The 24,823-nt window shown below is 36.3% G+C and overlaps 2 protein-coding genes across 2 annotated transcripts in view; one reads left to right on the top strand and one right to left on the bottom strand.

The window, feature by feature from the left end:
- LOC106132930 (U7 snRNA-associated Sm-like protein LSm11) overlaps positions 1-879 on the bottom strand; it is a 55,481-nt gene extending 54,602 nt beyond the window's left edge. The window contains exon 1 of the mRNA XM_013332502.2: positions 507-879. Coding sequence (XP_013187956.1) covers positions 507-801 — 295 coding nt within the window. The 5' untranslated portion in view covers positions 802-879. The remainder of the gene's footprint in view (positions 1-506) is intronic.
- LOC106132928 (ecdysone-induced protein 74EF) overlaps positions 1-24,823 on the top strand; it is a 217,507-nt gene that overhangs the window by 88,191 nt on the left and 104,493 nt on the right. Inside the window, exons 4-7 of the mRNA XM_013332500.2 lie at positions 2,523-2,605; positions 3,271-3,632; positions 4,448-4,699; positions 5,322-5,673. Coding sequence (XP_013187954.1) covers positions 3,558-3,632; positions 4,448-4,699; positions 5,322-5,673 — 679 coding nt within the window. The 5' untranslated portion in view covers positions 2,523-2,605; positions 3,271-3,557. The remainder of the gene's footprint in view (positions 1-2,522; positions 2,606-3,270; positions 3,633-4,447; positions 4,700-5,321; positions 5,674-24,823) is intronic.

Genomic DNA, 24,823 nt, shown 5'->3' with positions numbered 1-24,823 from the left:
CTTTTAATCAATCCGCAATGAATCAGTTAACAATTCCCAGTTCCCATTCCGTAGCTACGCTACAGGGTCCGGAACCAACATTTCTCCTTCCACTTTGTCCAATCGGCAGTGACATTTTCTGCAGTGTCACATTAAACTTGTTATCTTGAAGAAATCCCAGAATTTGAGGGATTCCCAGAACATTATGGTCAGTATTACAAATATGTGCATATAAATTTTGCAACCTTGTGTCCGTGAAAATGATATTATTTATAAGTAATAATTGAAACCTATTGGAAAGAAATAAAAAACACTGAATACTTGATTTGAGCTAGTGTAATTTTTAACATAGTAAAAATAAAGTAAATTTTAGATTTACAACAAAATAAAGTAAATTTTATATTTACAACAAAATATAAAATTTACTTTATTTTTACTGTGAAAATTGCTGATTGAAAAACTGTAATTATTGAGCGCCTACAAGTTCGACAGAAAATATGTCAACAATAACATAACCTCAAACTAACCTCTATATTGCGCAAATCGCTGGCGATTTTTCTCTTCTACAATTCGCTGTTGCTCCAGCCGCTTTTCTTCTTTCTCTTTTTCTCTCTTCTTGACAATATCACCCTGGCCCACTGCCACAATATGGTCCATGGACTGAGCACTTTCGTACTGATTTATAGTTTCAAACATGGGTGCATCTTGCACCGGTAAAACAACTTTATCCGCGTACAACGCTTTCACTGGGTCAAATTTTGAACTGCACGGAGCTATTTCTGATTCTGATGAAGAAGAACTTGATTCTTTATCTACAGACATCTTCTATAAAAGATATTTTGTTTTTTTCCGTGTTTACTTTCGCATTCGCAAGCAAAATAAAAACTAAGTGGAGCTAGCTGTCAACGTCACAGCTAGCAAATTGTCAAAAATTAAAAAAAAAATACATTGCGTTTTATTTCTTTCAACTTTCCTGATGGAAGAATCATCACATTATCCTTAAATTTTATCACTATTTATTATCGCTTCGTTTTGAATGAACCAAAATGTGATAAACTATTTACCTACATAAATACCTAATTATTGTGGAAATTTAATTATTATGTGTGATTATGAAACTAAACGCAAACTTTTAACCCTCAGACGAAAAACAAGGTTTCATATTATATTCTGAACAATATTTTCTTGTAGGTATTATTTCAGAACACCGTCATATCATAGAACCGTGAATAAAAAATGAGTTATTTTTACATTGTTGTGATTGTAACAAGCCAATCATTGTACTACAAAAATAGCATGCAATCTATTATGCCATTGCAACATAAAACAATACCTGATACTGTAAACAAGCTTCAGTAATTATAATCATCAGTATTGCGCCAGAGCAAGGTCCTCAAGTGCACTAGGAAGTAAACTCCAAGGCAAGAGGTGTTTCAATAAATCAAGTTGTTGAGGAAAATTCATTATTTATTTTTAAACGAATGCGCAATTAATTTAATTTTTTTTTTATTCTTATAAAGCTGTGAAATGCTGTTTTGTTGTGTAAATAATGAAAAAGAAACACGTACATTTCTAGTCTTGCTACTCGATGATAGATGGCGCTGTAATGTTGAAACATTTTTATTTCAGTCTCATCACAAGAAGATAGATATAATGGTACATTGTACTTTAGGAGGGGTAGACAGAGATAAAATTATAAGCATAGATACTTTTTTGGTATCAGCCAACTAAAATCTTCATCAACTATGAAGAACTTCCCTCTAATTGCGCCAAAACTTCATCGTTACTTACCAAATAAGTGAGATGGAAGACAAATGCCTAATCAAATATTGAAAAAAAAAAGCATCATGACTCGCCAAAACAACAATGCAAGCGATGCAGCGAAGAAAGTATATTTAGGAAGCATTTAGAAAACAAAAGTCACCTTTTTACGACCAACAATTACAGTGAAAGAGCGCCATTGTTGTTTTTTGCGCGGCTGCCATTTCTTCCGCGCATTGTTTTTTTTTTTAATAACCTCTCCATTACGCGTATGTTATGTTTATGCAGTAATCATTATTAAATGGACTTTTTATAGCTCATTATGAGGTTTGTCAGCGCGTGAGCTGCAGTTTCTAAGTGTAACAAAAACATGATGCTAATGAACTTGGGTAACCTTTTCTGGTGTTATGATGGGATTTTTAATAAACTAAATAGGTAGGTAAGGCGACCCTAAAGAGTGATTTTTTTTTAAATAGGTTCGTATCTATTATAAAAAAAAACAGTGGGCTACTGTTATTTACATAGACATTTCTTTTGAACATATATTTATCTATTAAAACTTTATGCAGCCTTATAGATATGCAAAATAATGGTAAAAGCATTCTCTACCGCCTCCATAAAACTAAAAGAAAAATAGCAAACCGAACAATACAAAGTATTTCAAAAATATATACCTTATCCTAGGTAAATCGGTGACTATCATTACATATTCATTTTTAATTATCCCCGAATCGTGTATTTTAGAGAACAAATTTTTAAAATTTATTAATTTCACATTTCAGAGCGGTCGGCGTGTGCGCAGGCTGTGCGGCGCTGCCTCTATGCTGTATCGACGCAGGTTCGACATACATTGGGACGTCGCCAGGTGATCTCGACGCATTGATTTTTTTTTATAAAACACATTCTCAGTATTACTGGAAAAAGTTATGTACGATCTTTCAGTTACTCATACATACATGCCTACATATGGTCACGTCTATATCCCTTGCGGGGTAGACAGAGCGGACAGTCTTGAATGGCCACGTTCAGCTATTTAGCTTAATGACAGAATTGAGATTCAAATAGTGACAGGTTGCTAACCCCAATGTCTAAAAAAGAATCCCAAGTTTGTAAGCCTATCCCTCAGTCGCCTTTTACGATATCTATCGGAAAGAGGTGGAGTGGTCCTTTTTTTTGTATTGGTGCCGGGAACCACACGGCAGTTACTTAACGCAATAATAAGTTACTTGACGCATCGGTCTGACGTTCATTTTTGACGTATAAATATTTTGTGGTTTTCATTTTGGGGGCTGAAGCTAGATGCTTTATATTAATGTTATGCGATCTTGTTTAGTTAATGATCTTACGATTAATAAACTGCTAAGTGAATAATGAACTAACATTTACAACACTTTAGACGCTCGATTCATTCATCCAAGCGAGTAAAGCTTATCATAAAATAATTCAGCAATTAATGAATAACTAAAACTGTTGAATACGCTCATAGAACATCATAAAAGACGTGAAAGCCTACTGTTTGTATGTTGACAGGTCGCTGTTAAAGAGGATTGGATTGCGAGGCGTGAGGTAACCTGGCCGAAGAAGGAGACCAAGGAAATATTACCGAAATGTGTTCTTCCCTAACCGTGTACCTAAACATCGCTTGAAACCACATCGAATAATGCACGATCCGTCCAAAACGCTGCCAAATATTTCGAACGAATTTATTAGTGTAACATTTAGTGTTTAGTGTTTGTGATTGTGTACAACGCCATCTGGCGTCGAGTAGGCGCGACAACGTGGCGGGGACGCATGCGCCGTCGGCCCCTGCGCTGGCGATGCCATTTATTGAAGACGAATGGTGGTCCGCCGAGAATGAGGGCAGGATGGTCGACCTCTCCAATTGCCTTCAGGTAACCTAAGGACCGTTTACATGGAGCCAAGCCAAAATGCAATTATTTGGTAAAAACGGAGATAAATTTCACCCATGACTTTAATTTACCTGAACAGTTAGGTTTATCTGCCCCCACTGTAATATGTAACTGATCATCTTTAATCTTGTTTGGTGATGCACTTATTAAAGGTATACATTTTCTATTATTGTTTGACCGTAGTTTTATAAATTACTGTCTCTTGGTCTGGCTCCGTGTAAATGGTCCCTTCATCACTTGGCAAACGCAGGTACGTACTTTATTTGTTTACCCAGATAGAAAAACAGATCTGGGTAATTAAAATGCATAATAAATATTAAAAAAAAAAATAATAGCATGGTTGTCGTATCTACGTTTGCTCAGTCGGTATTACTGTTTCTTTTTCTGTAATCATAATCATAATCATTTATTCTTTATTTAGTATAAAGTTTTAAATATATATTAAAAAAAACCTTGCACGGACTACAACATTTATTGCAATACAACGCCATCTATTATCGAAAAGAAGAACCAATGACAAACAGACTTAACTGTGATGAGAGGAGAGATTGGTCGCCTTTATTACCACTTATAATTTTATTTACCTCTTACGCGCATTAATTAAATTATGACATTCTAAAAGACTCGATTGAATTTGGTCAAGGGGAATAGGCGTTTAAACTCATTTCACCAACGATAACTACTGCTGAATTTATAACTCTTGGAAATAAAAATTTAATTTGATGCGACTGTTAAAATTCCAATCCATCCATAAATAAACTGCCAAGTAGCCACGCTACTAAGTTTTATTATTTCAGGACGCGGTAGTCGCCGCCGGAGGGCAAGCTGCCGCCCAACTCCAACAGATGGCGTCCTCTCTTGGGGAACTCTCCCAGGCCGAACTAACCAACATAGTTGGAGGTCTCACGCTGGAGGCAGACGGCTCGGAGGCCGCCGACCCTGACGACATCTTGAAGCAACTCGGGGAAACTGCCTTCGATAATTTCGACACGTTTTTTACTGACCTGACCAATGCCACAGCGTCGGCTGTGCCGCCTATTGAAATAAAAGTGAGTATAAGTTTTGTTACAATGTTTAAATTTAAACGTGTTGGTTCCTGGTCGTTTTAAAGTCTTCTATGTAAGAAGCGACTTATGTACTAAGAAACTAACGAGGTTTATTCCCCCTTTAGAAAGAAAGAAAGATAAATTCAAATTCAAAATTTTTATGCATTATTTTAGGATACTAGACTATCATATCGCTTAATAATTGTCAAATCTTTTGGTTTCACAACATTGGTTGACGTCGAATAAATTACTTAAAACTAAGTTTACTGCCGCTTCCAAGGCGACAGTGCAGAAGAAGCGGTAATAAACTGCACTGCAGCATTTTCTTTAACAGCGTCAACTTCAACGACAACGTCTACTCAAAGATATATTTTATTGAAGCATAAAACCTTTAACACCCCACATACGAATGCTGGACTAAGCAGGTACTGGAGTAATAAGTTTTATATGATGGATCTACGAGCCTGAAATTAAGCAGACTATTTGATAACCTTTGTCAGATAAAGCCTGTAATATATACATACATACAGGCACTATTACATCATCTGCTTAAGTTTCCTGTGCCCCTACCTAACCCAGATTTTTTGGTCCCACATAATTTCATGAGTACCCTTTTCTATTTCAGCAAGAAGAGAACAACAATATATCGTCGCCGTCCAGTAGTCAGCTGCAAGGCTACTACCAACCCAACAATCAGTTACTGCCAAACAATGGCCAACAACGGCTGCAGCAACTCCTGAGATCGGGGACCAGCGCGATAAACAACGCCGTGACGAATAACATAAATAATGGACGATATAACATAGCATCCGCAAATCCATTGTTGGCCGAGAAACTAGCAGCGACATCTAGCGGCATAAAGCAGGAACCGATCAGTTCGGATTACAGTGGGACGTCTATGAACTACGGAAGCGCTTCGCCGATGCAGCGGGTGCCGAGTGGGAAGCCGCAGGTGCACGATGCTGGTGGAGGTAAAGGTCAGTGTTTTATTATAAAGATCGAAGACCCGATGTTATAAATTCTAAAGACCTGACAGATTTCATTAAAATGATATCAAGTCGCAACAAAACTAAATATATTAACTAGTGACATCTAGTGGCGAGTAGCAAAACTAAAACAAGTTGTTTTTATTAGTAGTACTTTTAGTACATAGATGGCGCTCTTCAAATGAATAGTACAAAACAAAAAACATAGATGGCTCTATTAGTTGCAATATTGTTATTAGTATGTTACTACTGCAACTGCAATTTAGCTGATGTACAGTACCGGTCGACTTGTGCAGTTTTCTCCTCCATCGCAATCCACTTTCGATTTCCGCTCGAGGAAGTGGCAACGATTTTCCTTTACTGTCTAGCTTTTACTGCTATTAACTAGCCCGGTTTATATTCCCATACTATGTAGATACCTACTCATACTAGATAAATAATAGTTTAGATGTATATAGAAAATGTTGATACAACGTTTTACCTCATTGCGATTACACAATATTTACTAATCTTTAAAAAAAATAGATATTATTTAGAAAATAATACTTACTTACTTTTTATACGGCATTACCACTATAGTCTAATCTCTGGCTTTATATAAGCCCATGGAATTCTCTCTTCTACGATCTCCGCTCAAATTATTTATAAAAATGATCGGTAAGCAACTAGTTACTCTAAAAATAAAATAGTTGAATAATATCATCAGAATGTGCGGTAGGCGTGTGGCGCCCCCAAGCGGCCGGAAGCGAAAGCTAGTCATTTCTCCTAGCTTTCCCCGCTTAGATTCATTATATTTTATCTCTCAATCTGTGCACTAGAAATTCCTTTTTGTCATAATTCAGAATAAAGTAGCACGCACAGGCCAACCAAGAAGTAAACACACTTATTTTTTATAGATCATTTTTTTTATATATGGTACAAATTACACAGATTGAGTAAGCCTCGAAGTAAGTTAGAGACTTGTGTTACGAGATACTAACTCAACGATACTTTATTTTATAATAAATACTTATATAGATAAACATCCAAGACCCAGGCCAATCAGAAAAAGTTCTTTTCTCATCATGCCCTGGCATTTTACAAATAATATCTTCTCATTAATATATGTTTCGTTTGGTCAAAACTGAAGTTCTTGCTCCGCTATTTAATTTTAAACCCTGCACATCCTAGTGTGATATTTGTGCCATAGTGTCAAATTGGCTTTATCTATCAAATCAGCAATTTCGCTAAACGTGTCTTCCATGTTTTATGCCTCTGCCTACCCTTTTCCAGCTAGAAACTTAGCATATTTGTCCTGTCCTATATAATTATGTCTTGTTTAAAAATAAAAAAAAAGAGGAAATAGGTAGTCTCTGCCTACCCCTCCGGGAAAGAGGCGTGATTTTATGTATGTATGTATGTTAAAAATAACACCCATACATATATTCCCGTCTATATCCCTTGCGGGGTAGACAGAGCCAACAATATTGAAAAGACTGACAGGCCATGTTCAGCTGTTTGGCTTAATGATAGAATTGAGATTCAAATACTGACAGGTTGCTAGCCCATCGCCTAAGAGAAGAATCCCAAGTTTATAAGCCTATCCCTCAGTCGCTTTTAACGACATCCATGGGAACGAGATGAAGTGGTCCTATTCTTTTTTTATTTGTACCGGGGACCACTTAGGCAATTTAAAAATAAATATTATAAAACATCGTCGAAATATGTTGTGAGGCTTAAAAAAAGATAGCTTTTACATACAAAAAGAGACGGAAGGGGACTGTTATGCTAATGTTCTAAGCGAAAGTAAGGTAGCAATAGCAACCCCAATTTTTATGTTATTTTTTACATCCCATAACTGTAAGAACGCTCATTTTCAAACACTTCTTCACATCTCAACCGCACACGTAAGTCATAAAAACGGCCACTTATCAACACATGTTTAATAGGTAATAAGACTTACATAATTCGCGGCACTTACAAAGCAAATACTGTTTTTTTGGAGCCCCAATAGAGCCGGCGGCACTCTAGTGGGCCTCCTCAGGGAATAAGTTCAGGAGTACCTGCGCGTTTTTTGCGCAAAAATCCCGTTACTTGTTACCTACGCGGGGTGGTATATAAAAATGTTGTAAGTTTCCTATTTAAAAAAGACTTCAAAAAGGTAGATTTCGATTCAGTGTTTGTTGTCATCTTTATTCCCGTGGATGTCGTAAAAGGCGATTAAGGCTTATACACTTGGAATTCTTCTTTTAGGCGATGGGCTAGCAACCTGTCACTATTTGGATCTCAATTCTATCGATAAGCCAAACAGCTGAACACGGCCTTTCAGTCTTTTGAAGGCTGTTCTCTGTCTACCCCGCAAGGGATACAGACGTGATTATATGTATGTATGTTTGTTGTCTTCAATAGACAGATAGTTGACATAAAATTTATATATCTTTAAGCAGACGCGAGTGAAGTCGAAAATTTCAAATTAAGATGCGCAAGCGCTTATTTCTCGCAGGTCGTAAGTCCCCGAACGTAAAACGTGATATTAAACTTTCCTATGTATATATAATTTTATACAACTTTCTAGTTCCGTCTTAACACAGAACTTTCATATATCGATTGTCATATTTTTTTTTTTATTTATTTTATTAGGTTTACCAACATTTGTTTACATTCACACTTAGTTTTAATATTTTACAAAAACCATCTTTCTTAATGTAACAAACACTTAGAGGTAAACACGACATGCTTCAAAAATCTTACCAAATTAGCCTAACTTTACACAACTTTAATCTAATTCTTTGCTAAGTGTTGGGAAGCAGCTTTCCGTACCCTACCCAACGGGTCCGCATTTATATCCATAACAGAGCTCAATTCATTTATTAATCTACTCATTCTGGGTACTGGTGAATTAGCACCAAATTTAGTTCTGCGAAAACAGGGACTGAGTGGGTCTATACTTTTACGCGGGTATCTGAATGGTACCCGGAATCTAAATTTGCTTAATAATTCAGGGCAGTCTAATGAATTATTTAATAATTTCCATGCAAGAGCGAGATCAATTAGACTTCTACGGATCGTAAGAGATTCAACTTTGAAATGTGACATTCGCCTACTATATGAGGGCAGTGTTTGTTTTGAGATACCACTCGAATGAGCCAAGTGCCACATAAATCTCTTTTGGATCCGTTCTATTCTTAGGGCATGAGTTGAAAAGTGGGGTCTCCAAACGACGCTTCCGTATTCCAATATACTACGCACCAAGTTATTGTACAAGAGTTTTTTAGTTCTTACATTACGAAAATTTTTTGCGTTACGAATAACAAAATTGTTATACCCCACACGGCATAAAGGCGAGACGTTTTGAGATTTGCGTGTTATTAATTAACGTTAACTATATTTTGAAATGTGCTGTGTGGTTCCCGGCACCAATACAAAAAAGTATAGGACCACTCCATCTTTTTCCCATGGATGTCGTAAAAGGCGACTAAGGGGTAGGCTTATAAACTTGGGAATCTTCTTTTAGGCGATGGGCTAGCAACCTGTCACTATTTGAATCTCAATCCTATCTTAAAGACAAATAGCTGAACGTGGCCTATCAGTATTTACAAGACTGTAGGCTCTGTCTACCCCGCAAGGGATATAGACGTGACCATATGTATGTATGTTAACTATATTTTAAAATATTGATACTTATCCGACATCCAATAAAAAACCCTTTTTCATATAGATCTAAGCTAGGATCAAACCTAAGACTGGGAAATAGTTGGCACGGCGCCTAGATGACGTTAATAAAATTAATCTTTTTCCTCATTGTGCAAGTATTAATTAATTAATTTTATTGTATGACCTAATGACCGTTTTGAATGACCTACATAAATCATAATCAAGCGAATAATAAAAGGAAAATGCGTAAGAGACGAGTGCAGAACAAAATAACATATGTGTCCTGTGTCTTTTTCAGAAGAATTCTAAATAGGTTAATGTCATGAAAATTACTCAACAGGATTATAGAGGAATATTTACAAATTTAATGAAATTGTGCCGTGTGGTTGCCGGCACCAAAAGAAAAAAGAATAGGATCACTCGATTTCTTACCCGCGGATGTCGTAAATGGCGACTAAGGGATAGGCTTATAAACTTGGGATTCTTTTATAGGCGATGGGCTAGCAACCTGTCACTATTTGAATCTCAATTCTATCATTAAGCCTAACAGTATTTACAGCATACCTTGCACTAAATGTAGTCTTTTTTTATAGTATTATTTTTGTAGTATATATACCTAGTCTTTTTTTCCTTTTTATGGTATTTTGACGTCATTTGAAACAGTTTACAAAAGACATCGACTCCGCTCGGTCGCCCAGGTCTGTTTAAATAAATAAAAGAGGAAGCTGATTGTTTGATTGACTGACTTTCAGAGGATGTCCCAAACTTACCGCGACAACTGAAATTAAGAGTATTTTGCTATTGTTTTACAATACATACATACATATATCACGTCTATATCCCTTGCAGGGTAGACAGAGCCAACAGTCTTGTAAAGACTGATAGGCCACGTTCAGCTGTTTGGCTTTAAGATAGAATTGAGATTCAAATAGTGACAGGTTGCTAGCCCATCGCCTAAAAGAAGAATGCCAAGTTTATAAGCCTACCCCATAGTCGCCTTTTACGACATCCATGGGAGAGAGATGCGAGTGGTCCTATTCTTCTTTCTATTGGTGCCGGGAACCATACGGCACTACTACTTTTACAAATGAAAATTTATTTAAGATTATATTTTATTTAAGGTGAATTAGGTACGCCAAAAATTTTTGAGTTACTCAATGTGTAACCCGTCTATAATTTGCCACTCCATCTCTTTCCCATGGATGTCGTAAAAGGCGACTATGGGGAACAAACTTGGAATTCTTCTTTAGGCGATGGGTGAGCAACCTATCACTATTTGAATCTCAATTCTATCATTAAGCTAAATAGCTGAACGTGGCCATTCAGTCTTTTCAAGCCTGTTGGCTCTGTCTACCCCGCAAGGGATATAGACGTGACCATATGTATGTACTATAATTTGCGTGCTGCCCTTAACGCTAGCATCCGCAATCCGGACGCGCTTGCACCGTGCAACGGGCGTCGTGCGTCAGAGCGTGCGTGTGCGCAGCCGTGACCCCGTTTTCGTGCGTTTGTTTGTGTGTGTGTGTGTGTGTGTGTGGTTATGTCACATTGCTGTGGCTGTGTGTGTGTGCACTATTTGTTAGTTCTTTGTATGTTACTACGCTTTGGATGGAAATTTGGAAAAATGGTTTACGATATCTCTTGAAGAATAACTTAATAATACATACATACATACATATCATCACGTCTATATCCCTTACGGGGTAGACAGAGCCAACAGTCTTGAAAAGACCGAAAGGCCACGCTCAGCTATTTGGCTTAATGATAGAATTGAGATTCAAATAGTGACAGGTTGCTAGCCTGTCGCCTAAAAAAGAATCCCAAGTTTGTAAGCCTATCCCTTAGTCGCCTTTTACGACATCCATGGGAAAGAGATGGAGTGGTCCTATTCTTTTTTTTATTGGTGCCGGGAACCACACGGCACTTAACTTAATAATAAATGGAAATCATCAACGGTCATCCTTTATCCAAAAGATACGGAAAATAGTCTAGAATTATTAAAATTGATAGAAATGGTCTATTTAAAAAATTTAAGATGCACATAAAGTCTTAAAATATGATAATTTGTTATCATGCCAATAAATTCAGTCTTTAGATGAAGAAGAGAATGCTGCAGTGCAGTTTGTTACCGCTCCTTCTGCGCTGACGCTTTGGAAGCGGCAGTAAACTTAGTTTTATGTAATTTATTTGACGTCAACCAATGTTGTGAAACCAAAAGATATGACAATTATTAAGTGATATTGAAATGTCCCATAATATACAATAAAAGTTTTGAATTTTTATTTGAAATTATGCCGTCAAAACTGATGGAAACATTATACAGAAATCTTCACTACAATCTTTATAATATATATACATATATTATATAATATATTATATATTTTCCTGGATTTTGTCTTGGATACCTGTTCTCTAAACGAGATTTTTTCTTGGAAAGTAAGATAGACTATAAAAAATCAAGTTATTCGCAAATTCCACGGGAACTATATTTTCCACCAGGATAAAAGGTAAGGTACCTTTCTTCTCGGTATAAACTATATGCATAACTATATGTTATGCCCTTTTCCAGACTCTCAATTAAATATATACAGGTCACAGGACAAATTACACTGATTGAGTTAGCCTCGAAGTAAGTTCGAGACTTGTGTTACGAGATACTCAACGATACTATATTTTATAATAAATACTTATATAGATAAACATCCAAGAACCAGGCCAATCGGAAAAAGTTTTCCAGGATTCGAATCCGGGACCTCCGGTGTCACAGACAAACGTGCTACCGCTGCGCCACAGAGGACGTCAATATAAAGTCACAGTAATTAAATATACCTACTCGTAATTTCAAGAAGTAAAAACAAACAAATGAAAAACAATCTGATTTTCACATTTATAATATTAGTTTAAATAAATAAATACGGGTCAAATAAATACCTATATAAGTTTGGATTCGGATATTGAAAATATTTCAGAGAATTAATAAGTTATTAAGAAAAGGGTCAAGGTGTATGTCTGTCTGTCAATCTGTTTCCCGGAATGTCTATGGACCGACACGCGTGGGTTTTTGTGGCCATCCAGCCCTGACCTACAAAATATAATAATTACTAGCTGTCCCGGCTAACGTTGTTTTGCCATATATTTATTTTAAGTAATTTCTAGTTAAAAAAAATGTGAAGGGTGGACAACCCTTATCACTAAGGGGTATGAAAAATGTTGGCCGATTCTCAGACCTACTCAATATGCTCACAAAATTTCATGAGAATCGGTCGGAGGAATACGGGAACGAACATTGTGACACGAGAATTTTATATATAAGATTTACTCTATTATTGAGGACTAGTTTGTAAACTCTTGTTTGCATAAAAAGAAATATAACAAAATATTAAACAGTAATTATATTAAGAAAAATTACAATGACGAACTTATCCCAGTTGGGATCGAGATTAGAATAGAATAGAATAGAATAGTATTATTTTCAAAATTGGATACAAGGTATCACTTATTGACGTCACATCACTTAAATCTAATTATAACTACTACCGCTTCCAAAACGCATGTGTAGAAGAAAAAGAAGATTGGCCAGCCTTCTGGGCACACTCCCGCGGATTGATGCTTTAAAGAGACTGTACAATTTGTAAATTTAATTTTAGTTTGTATTCATTATACATACATAAAATCACGCCTCTTTCCCGGAGGGGTAGGCAGATAGTACCTCTTTCCACTTGCCACGATCTCTGCATACTTCCTTCGCTTCATCCACTCTCTTTTATTCATAACTTTTATTCATAACTCTCTTGTTTACATCCTTTTTTAAAAAATAGATTTACATACGTACATACATATAGCCACGTCTACTTCCCTTGCGGGGTAGCCAGAGCCAACAGTCTTGATAAATAGCTTCAGTTTGTATTGATTAAGTTTCATACATATCTAAAAACAAAAATCTAATTATAACTATAAAATGACTTATATTCCTTTATCAATTTATGACACAATATCATATGATAGAAGCATGTAATCTCACTAGCATGACAGGCTGAATGCGCACACGCAACTCGCCCAGTGCAACGGAAACGCACATAAAACTATATTACCTTAATTATTTGCTGTTTAGTACACTCGCACTCAATAATGTCACGTCTTTGTTTATAAATTTAAATATATTTATTGCTTCAATGTAACGTTGGAATTTAAATAATAATTATAATGAGGTTTATAGGATAGGCTTATAAATTTGGGATTCTTCTTTTAGGCGATGGGCTAGCAACCTGTCACTATTTGAATCTCAATTTTATCATTAAGTCAGGCAGCTGAACGTGGCCTTACAGTCTTTTCACGACTGTTGGCTCTGTCTACCCCGCAAGGGTATAGACGTGATGATATGTATGTATACATAAAGTAATGCCTCTTTACAGGACGTAGGCAGTGACTACATCTTCAAACTAGCCAAGAATGGTGCACATTAAAAAAATATGTTTGAATAAAATTTATACTAATATTATAAAGCTGAAGAGTTTGTTTGTTTGAACGCGCTAGTCTCAGGAACTACTGGTCGAATTGAAAAATTCTTTTTGCGTCATTTATCGAGGAAGGCTTTAGGCTATATAACATCACGCTGCAACTATAAGTAGCAAAGAAATAATGGAAAATGTGAAAAAAAAAATCATAACTATTCCACGCGGACGGAGTCGCGGGCACAGCTAGTGTAAGATATAAATGCTGATCACTGTACCGTCACTCCTTGAGTCGGTGCGACAACCTTACGATGTCAATGACGAATGCACTTTGTAACTGGCACACACTCACACACACAGACATACACACACACATTCACACACACACACACACACACATATAATGTATAACGCATCTGTGTTGGCGTAGGTCTGGGTTATTATATAACAAAACTACATACATATGTATGTATTTACTACCGCGAATTCGTGCCAATTTTGAGTCGCGAGTGAATTATCTCAAGTGTCGTCGAGCAATGAATGCGTTAAAAACTTTGCCAAATATTTTTGCTGTATGCAAATTGTGAACTCAGGGTTCATCCGTGATCCTGGATTTGAAACCTGAACCTAGAATGTCGGGTGGGATATGACGGTAACAATTAATGGGTGCTAATGTCACATAACCATATAACTATGTGCCGTGTGGTTCCCGGCACTGTGTCATACATAATCTATATATTAGTGGTTATTATTGGCTGTAGACGTGATTAAATGTGTGAGACGTATAATCACATCTATAGCCCTTGCGAGGTAGACAAAGCCAACAGTCATGAAAAGACTGATAAGTCACAGTCAGCTATTTGGATTTAAGATAGAATTGAGATTCAAATAGTGAAAAGTTGCTAGCCCATCGCCTAAAAGAATCTCAAGTATATAGCTCTATCTCTTAGTCGCCTTTTATGACATCGAATAAAAATATGGAGTGGTCCTATTCTTTTTTCTATTGGTGCCGGGAACCACACGGCCTATTTATGCACATCAGATTCTTGGTCTGATTAAAATTAATGAGCGTCCTATTGGTTGCAAAATCACTGCATCTCATTGTACCTACGGTTAGTTTTGTGACTGCTTTAGGATTCAACGAGGGCACCTTTTTATCTTGCGCGTGTACTTAAAATCTACATACATACATACATATAATCACGTCTATATCCCTTGCGGGGTAGACAGAGCCAACAGTCTTGAAGAGTCAGACAGAAAACAGTCTTAAAATCTACATTTAGTAGTTATTTCATTTTGTAATAGGCCTCTGCCCGCAACTCGGCTTTTTAATAAATAATTGACATATCTTTTTGTTTCACAACATTAGTTGACGTCAAAATATACTACTTAAAAATAAGTTAACTGCCGCTTCCAAGGCGTCAGTGCAGAAGAAGCGGTAACTAGCTGCACTGCAGCATTTTCTTCAACAACGTCAACTTCACAACTATCAAAACTTAGAATAGAAATGTGGACAATATTTTCGATTTCGATACACACAGTGGTACATAGTTTAAGTCGGTCAAAGCCAAAATTGCTTCTCAATAAACATATCATTGTTTTTAAAATAGCTTCACACTTCAGAAAATTCATATAGTGTGAGTCATATAGCCATCCTACCGCGCAAATTGTAAAAAACTATTCAACCCTCGTAGAAGTGCGCACGACACCATTTTTACTGCGCTAAAATCTAGCTGTTTCGCTTTTTAATATGACGTGAAAAGGGGACAGCGATAGTTTTTCACGCGATTAAAACTGCTTCGCGGCTGGAAAAGGCTTTTAAACTTTTAGATTCTATTTTCAGTTACACGTCGCGTTCAACTTTTATCTGTAATACTACTAAAAACAGACATGTACCTATGTTAGTAGGTTTTTATAAAACTGAAAATTCTTACCACAACATGGACTAGATATTTACAGGATCCTATACCTAACTGCAGGTCAGGGCGCGCCGCGTAACTTATGTCACTTGCGCATACGCATGTGTCGTGTAAACCGTTCACTTTTGATTTAATTGGCGACCGTATATGTTCTGGCCTTGGAGCAGCTTATATGAATTTAAGGCTTGAAATGGTACGAGCTATATTTATTTAGGTACTAGTTGCGCACCGGGGCTTCGCTTCTGTGGGAATTTCGGGATAAAAATTGCAAAATGTATTAGTCCAGGATAGACTCTCTACTCGAGTACTAAATTTCAACAAAATCCGTCCAGCAGATTTTGCGTAAGGGAGTCACAAACACACACAGATCCACACATCCTTATATATATTTTCTGCATTTATAATATTAGTTAATTCTATCATTAAGCCAAACAGCTGAAAACAGCTAAACGTGGCCAGTATTTCAAGACTGCTGGGCTGGCTCTGTTTGCCCCGCTAAGGATATAGACGTGATTATATGAATATAATATTATTACGTCTAACTTTTGCCTAGGGTTACAATTCGTGGGAATTTCCATAAAAAGTATTCTATATTAGACCTCGGATACATAGACTTAAGCATTAAAAATAATATTTATCATTCATAATATGTATATATGTATTATTATTATCATTGAAATAATTTATTTTTAAAATATAACATGACAGGACAGATTGCCTAATTTTACCAATTCTTATAGTTTTTTTTTTTTAACTGTTATTTTTTTATTCCTGGCGCCAATTTTCGTGTTTCTCCATTACCGGTCATAAATTTTGTCACGAAAATAATGATCTACTCTGAAACGGGATACAACGAATTGTCACGGGCCCACATTTTTTCTTATTTTTTTTTTTTATTGCCACAACTTAAAGTGTTTTCTGTTCGGTCAACTGGTTGACTGGTAGAGAATGCCAAACGGCATTAAGTCCGCCTTTTGTACATTATTTTTTTGTGCAATAAAGTTTTAAATAAATAAACTTTATAAGTACAACAATATTTTTTATAGACTTATATTATACAAACGATACAATGAGTGTACTTCGAGTAAGATAATGATATAAAATAAAATAATACACGGATGAAATAGGTAAATTTTTCATTTTCTTTTTAATAATTAAAATGGTATGCTTTCTATTTTTTTAATTAATTGATGAAGCCAAAATTTTTTTTAAAAAAACAATATACATAAAATTTACATACGTACATACATATAATAACATCTATGTCCCTTGCGGGGTAAACAGAGCCAACAGTCTTGAAGAGTCTCATTGGCTTAATGATAAAATTGAGATTCAAATAGTGACAGGTTGCCATCCATCGCCTAAAAGGAGAATCCCAGATTTATAAGCCTACCCCTTAGTCGCCTTTACGACATCCATGGGAAAGACATGGAGTTGTCCTATTCTATTTTATATTGGTGCCGGGAACCACACGGCTAAAACATGAAATCATTCATAACACTAACTTAATCTAAATATTAACAATAATTAACACGGATTTTTTTTTAAATATTTTTTTTGCCCCTTGACATGAAACATACATTACACGATTCGCTCTTGGCTTTTTTTTTCGACCATAGACAATATTCTTCCACGCTCCATTGCCGTGGCGCCCAACACTCCGCCCATTTTGAGTGTTAAGATTTCACGGTAACCAATTATTGGAATTTTATGGGTGTTTGTCTTCATTAGTTGTTATAAAGACGGCCCAGGTAGAGTTCTAGGATGGGGCAAGAATCATAAACGGCGCCCCATATAAATATGCTGTCATACCTTTTTGTATGCCCGTTGCCAACTGTGGAACTTAAGGATACATACTCATATCACGCATTTATCACTTACGAGAAGACAGAGCCATGAGAGAGCCATTTAAAAAAGTACCATGTTCAACTGGATGACTTACTGATGAAATTAACGATACATATTTCTTATTTTTTTAAGGCCTGATCCTTAAAAGAACGTCATATCTTTTTTTGTTACATAAACCACGAGATACTTGTAAAATTTCTGAAAGTATCTATTGCGAAGTGAGCTATATTCACGGAAGCATTTAATGAAACGACTAATTAAAAAAAACTAATCGTTAATATAAGAACTGTTGACGTCTCTCTTTCTCATCTTCGCGTCTTCCAAGTTGCAATGTCTGCCAAATAAGTTGATCTAAAATTGAAAATAAGCGCCCTCTACTACGTGCCGCCCAGTGCAGTCCCATCGCTCGGCATATGGTAGGGCCGGCACTAGCAGTTAGATGTCACTAATTAATGTTCAGCCATTCATTTAAGTTGTTATCCACATAATTATGTGTTTGGTCTTCACGGGAAGTGAATATTTGTTATTTGTTTATATTTTTCGGAAGATTTATTGGTTACATTTTCCTTTTTTTTTCAGGTAAGTCCGCTACTTTAATTTGACGTTGGCTACAAGGTAAGTACCTACCAATTTTATTTTCAATAGAATTGAAACGAAAATTTAAACATTTAGTTACCTATTTGGTATTTATGATAGGAAAACGTAACTAAATCTTAAAAGTTTAACGCAGCAACTCGAAATCAGTCATTTGAATAGCAAAATATTTATTACCTACATACTTATGTATACGTCTTAATATTTTATCATTTATCATTTTAATAAATCAACAATAATAGAAGATACTGATACAAAATTATGAAAGCCTTTGAGCCATCGTCAAAGGGGAATGGGTTTTGACGATTTTAAATTGTGAATAATTCTATAAAGTATGTCGCATCTACAAACTCCAAATATCTTGGTCAGGGACCATTAATTAACAAGTATAGATTCTAAACAATAAATTTACGAAATTCTTTACGTTTGGTTGCACACAACTTTTGAGCGTGGGCCGTTGAGTGTTATTGATCTATATTCTCACTTTCCTGCTATTTTGGGAAAGATTTTTTTTGGGAGTGTAGCTCAGAAAGTCGAAGTGCGAAGGCCTAGACGAACGTATCTTGGTCAAATTAAGGACGTCCTGGTAAAGGGTCGGGACAAGAGTACTCGAAACCGCCGAGCTTACAAGAAGAGGTTTATAAATGTGCGCGAAGAGAAAGAAGTATGCAGAGATCGTGGCAAGTGGAAAGATGTAGTCTTATCACGCCTATTCCACGGAGAGGTAGGCAGAGACTACATCTTTCCACTTGCCACGATCCCTGCCTACTTCTCTCGCTCTAAACACATTCATAACTTTGAGTAACTTTGAAAATAAATAGTTTTAAAGTATGATTATCATTTAACAATACATACATCATCATCACGTCTTTATCCTTTACGACGTAGACAGAGCCAACAATTTCGTAAATTCTTTAAGGCCACATTCAGCTTAATGATAGAATTGAGATTCAAATAGTGACAGGTTGCTAGCCAATCGCCTATATATATATATATATATATGTACCTATATGTTATTGTAACTTTAAAGTCAGTAGTATAACTTTTAAAGAAAGAAAACAATGCGAGCAAAGTCATGAACAAAAACTAATAAATTAGAGGAAGCTATGCAGTAGCGAGTGAGCGCGTCACCGCTCAATTGGTAGTTCGTAACTGTGCCAGGGTCAAATCCGAAGAGTCACTGACTTACCCTGACGCTAGGCATTAGTAGGAAAATATCTATTAATAAGTGAATCGATTCGCGTGAAAATGTTGGTATAAATTGATGATGATGATCACGAATTGTCTGTTTTTATATACGGACTTTTATATGGAATATTTTTGGTGCCATCGGAAACCACACGGCGTTATTTTGTAGATATTCAAATTTAAAGTTCATATTTCGAAAAATTACTTAATCTTAAGAAAATATGACAGCTGACATTTTTTTTTCATTCATACAAAACACGTGAAATCATTTTTAATTTTTTCATTATTAACATGACCAATGTCTATAAAAATCTATCACCATTATAACACTAGTTGTGCCCGCGACTTAGTCCGCGTGGAATAGTTATATTGGGCATCATTGAAGCCCTCAAGGATGATTAATTTTCCCCGTTTTTTGTCAAATATTTCAATATTTCTTTGCTCCCTATAGTTGCAGTGTGATGTTATATAGCCTAAAGCCCTCCTCGATGAATGGTCTATTCAACGCGAAAAGAATTCTTCAATTCGAACCAGTAGTTCCTGAGATTAGCGCGTTCAAACAAACAAACAAACTCTTCAGCTTTATAATATTAGTATAGATAACATAACATACATACATACACACATACATATGCCTGCATCCTGTCCCACTTAGTAAGGCAAACCGGTATAGCGTATATGTATGTATGAGTAAAAACTTAAGTTACTTTTTTGCTAAGATGTCTTAGATTACTGTGTACTTATTGGAATAATCTCCAATCAATTGGGAGTCAAGGATTAAGTAACTTTGTAGTATGTTAATTTGTTCTTGAAAAGATAAAATTGAAAATACAAATAAATAAATATTTAAATCTCTTTGTGGCGTGTAGTTCCCGGCGACAATAGAAAAAAGAATAGGACCGTTCTATCTCTTTCCCATGGATTTCATAAAAGGCGACTAAGGGATAGGCTTATACTCGGGATTCCTCTTTTAGACGATGGGCTAGCAGCCTGTCACTATTTGAATCTTAATTTTATCATTAAGCCAAACAGCTGAACGTGGCCCTTTAGTCTTTTGATGACTGTTGGCTCTGTATACCCCGCAGGGGATATAGACGTGATTATGTTACACATCTCTTTATTCAGGTGTAGGTACGTAATTCCTTGCGGGGTAGACAGAGCTAACAGTATTGAAAAGACTGAATGTCCACTTTCAGCTGTATGTCTTGTATGTATTAAAAATGTGTTGGCAATTTTTTAACCCAATTTTTTTTAAATTACTATCGAAATTTTGAAATGTGAATGTCACCGTCCGTGGCTGCGTCCGGTTCGCGCTTGAAGCTTTTGTCACTTTCGTTTAAAAAAAAAAACAGCAAGTGTTGGTAAACATTAGACCCTAAAGTCCCTAAACCATTACCTTTAACAGGCAACACATAACGACCTCTGTGGCGCAGCGGTAGTACGCATGTCTGTGACACCGGAGGTCCCGGGTTCGAATCCCGGCCAGAACATGACGAGAAAAGAACTTTTTCTGATTGGCCTGGGTCTTGGATGTTTATCTACATAAGTATTTATTATAAAATATAGTATCGTTGAGTTAGTATCTCGTTACACAAGTCTCGAACTTACTTCGAGGCTAACCCAATCAGTGTAATTTGTCCCGTTTATATTTATTTATTTATTCATAATATTATTCAATTCAAACCATGCCCTGCTTACGAAACATGTAAGTATTACAAAAAGTAAGTTAATTATTCACGTTCAGACGTTCTAAAATAATAATTAGCCCTCATTGGAGCACTATTAGCAGATGTTCGTCTAGATTCCTGTGCATAGACTGACAGAAAAGGTACTTAAGTCTGGGTCACAGATAAACAAACAAATAGATAGCGAATGTAGTTTTACTTTTCATAGATACATATTATCACGTCTATGTCCCTTGCGGGTTAGACAGAGCCAGCAGTCTTGAAAGACTACGACAAAACGACTTTGGGATTGGCTCATAAACTTGAGATTCTTCTTTTAGGCGATGGGCTATCAATTTGTCACTATGAGAATTTTAATTCTATCATTAAGCCTAACAGCTGAACGTGGCCTTTCAGTCTTTAAAAAAAGACTGTTTTAAAATTCGTTGTGTTGTTTTAAAGATACATACATACATGTACACTGTTGGCTCTGTCTATCCCGCAAGGGATAAAGGCGTGATTATATGTGTATTTTCTGAATAAATAAAAAAAATAAAAAATATGTATGTATGTATGTATTTTCAATCTATCTAGATTATTTCGTCATTGGTTCGAATGCTTACGAGCAGGTTCTGTGAATCGCCTGTTCAATCTAAATACACCCTATAAGGCATTGGAAGGCTATATACACTATAAGGCATATAGTCTAGGAGCCGTGTGGTTCCCGGCACTAAAAGAAAAAGAATAAGGCCTCTCCAACTCTTTCCCATGGATATCGTTAAAGGCGATTAAGGGGTAGGCTTATTAACTTGGGATTCTCTGTGAAACCTGTCACTATTTGAATCTCAATTCTATCATCAAACCAAACAGCTGAACGTGGCTTATCAGTCTTCCAAAACTATTGTCTCTGTCTACCCTGTTCTGTCTGTTGGTTACACAGCCGAGGTGGGATTTGAACCTGTGGCTTTCTACGCATTTTAACCGGGCACCTTACCAATTCGACCACTGACGCTCAGAAAGTTAATGTCTTTCTTTCTATTTATTTGTATGACCTTAACAGCTATCTTTACAAGTAAATCCAAGTGTCGCAACCAGGACAATGAACGCTATGAACGCAAGGTCTCATATTATCGTCTCTAATCAGCGGGGAAGTTTCTAGTTATGATTTTATTTGTTCGTTACTCAAGTACGGCAAAGGAAGAGGTTCTCTTATACTAATATTATAAAGCTGAAGAGTTTGTTTGTTTGTTTCAACGCGCTAATCTCAGGATCTACTGGTCTGAATTGAAAAATTCTTTTTGTGTTGTATAGACCATTTATCGAGGAAGGTTTTAGGCTATATAACATCATGCTGCAACTTTAAGGAGCGCAGAAATAATGGAAAATGTGAAAAAAACAGGGAAAATTATTCATCCTTGAGGGCTTCAATGATGCCCAAAATAACTGTTCCACGCGGATGAAGTTGCGGGCACAGCTAATGACTTTAGAATGCAGTAGTGCTGTGTGGTTCCCGGCAATTTTGAACACTCCATCTCTTTTGGATGTCGTTAAACTACGACTAAAGGATAGCCTAATAAACTTAAGATTCTTTTAGGCGATTTGATAGCATTCTGTCACTATTTGAATCTCAATTTCATCTTTAAGCCATAAAGTTGAACGTAGTCTGTCTTTGTGAGGAGAGTGTGGAGGGAAAGGTCGGAGTGGGGAGGCGTAGACGAATGTATCTTGATCAAATAAAGGACGTCCTGGTAAAGGGTTAGGTCAAGCTTGCATGAAGAGAGTTATGAATGTGAATGGAGCGAAGGAAGTATGCAGAGATCGTGGCAAGTGGAAGGGTGTAGTCTCTGCCTACCCGTCCGGGAAAGAGGCGTGATTTTATGTACGTATGCTCCGTCTTTGTGAAATTGTTGGCTCTGTCTACTCCGTAAGATTAAAGAAAACAATTTCTTATAATTAGTACCATAGTTATCAATGGCAATACTGACTTTTTTTAAATACATTGTAACATTTTATTTTATGAAAAATCCTCCATTCCCCGGGACTAGGTCGGTTTGCAAGTGAACGAGCGTGTCAGTGCGCTGCGCATGCGCAAGCAAGGTCTCTGTCTCGTGTCGCAACACGCGGACACTCTCGTTGCCAAGTTGCCAAACATGTCGAGTGGCCCAGTGGTACAGCGGTTAAGTTGGCAGCTTTCCGATTCGAAGGACGTTGGTTCTCTTTCGGAAAATATGAAAATTTGTTTAATTTTTCCAATACAAGAAGCATTTTTTTTTTCATAGGTACACAAAATGTATGTTATTTAATGTCGTATGAAAAAGTGCTTAGTAACTTACAATTGATATTTCAAAGATCTTAAATTTTTTCATCACATCATACAAAATTCAATTTTTTTATTCATTATTATACTTCAATACGCTTAATAATTGTCAAATCTTTTGGTTTCACAACATTGGTTGACGTCAAATAAATTATTTAAAACTACATAAGTTTACTGCCGCTTCCAAGGCGTCAGTGCAGAAGAAGCGGTAACAAACTGCACTGCAGCATTATTATTTAATCACATGTTGCCTAAGCTGTTTTCAAATTCGCACCTATCTCAGGCCAAGGTCTTCAAATTGTGATTTTGAAATATCCGGGCTTGTAGCTATATTAAACCTAGCGTGATGTGTAAATTAACTATTGCTTATTAAACGAAAAACGGAAAAAAATAGGCTTTATATTCTTCCGAAACATAAAGTCATCAATGACTTTATTTACATACATACATATAATCAAGTCTATATCCCTTGCAGGGTAGACAGAGCCAACATTCTTGAAATAACTGATCTCGTTCAGCTGTTTGGTTTAATGATAGAATTGAGACACAAATAGTGACAGGTTGCCAGCCCATCGTCTAAAAGATGAATCCCCAGTTTATAAACCTATCCCTTAGTCGCCTTTTACGACATGCATGTAAACGAAATGTAGTGGTCCAATTCTTTTTTTTTTTCATTGCCACACGACAGTCTAATTTGTTGTAAAACTAAAACTAAATGATTCATTTGAGCTAAAACTTATGCTGAACATATCGATAGACTAAGTAACTATAAAAGTGACTCATTTGACCAGCTGTCACGAGTCAATTAGTTTATTTTCCGACTGCTTTAGGCGCCACGAGTCCATGAGAACCTGCAAAGGACTTAAAAAAAACTGACTGCGCATTCAGTTATTCATTTGTTTTTTTTTTAATAGTATGCGTAAAAGATTTCGTATTTTTGCAAATAAAATATAGGAGGTAATTGGGCGATTTTAAATATGAATCAGGCACAGACGGCTTATTAATGAAGTTGAGAATTCTTCTTGTAAGCGTTGGGCTGACAACTTTGTCACTATTTGAATCTCGATTCTATTTAAAGCCATACAGCTAAACGCGGCCTTTCAGTCTTTTTAATACTGTTGGCTCTGTCTTCCCCGCAAGGGATAAAGACGTGATGTATGAATACATACATACATATGGTCACGTCTATATCCCTTGCGGGGTAGACAGAGCCAATAGTCTTGAAAAGACTGAATGGCCACGTTCAGCTATACATGTATGAATGTATGTATGTAAAATTGTTTAAACTCCAGAATTAATACAGATACCTAGGTTAGCGAGGAAAGTGTATTTAAACCCACTGATTCTAACATGAAATATGATTTTTTTCTATATAGTCTCAAAACGCTAAGTTGAGTCTCTTACCCGAACTTACTTTAGGCTACCTCTGTCTACAGACTCTGTAATGAAACCAATTTTATTTACCAATTATCTAGTAGATATCGTTAAAGGCGACAAAGGGATAGGGTATTGGGATTCTTCTTATAT

The sequence above is a fragment of the Amyelois transitella genome, chromosome 4 (genome assembly GCF_032362555.1).
Source record: "Amyelois transitella isolate CPQ chromosome 4, ilAmyTran1.1, whole genome shotgun sequence".
Lineage (NCBI taxonomy): Eukaryota > Metazoa > Arthropoda > Insecta > Lepidoptera > Pyralidae > Amyelois > Amyelois transitella.
Note: the sequence above shows the minus strand (reverse complement) of the source record. Positions and strands in the feature narration are given on the sequence as shown.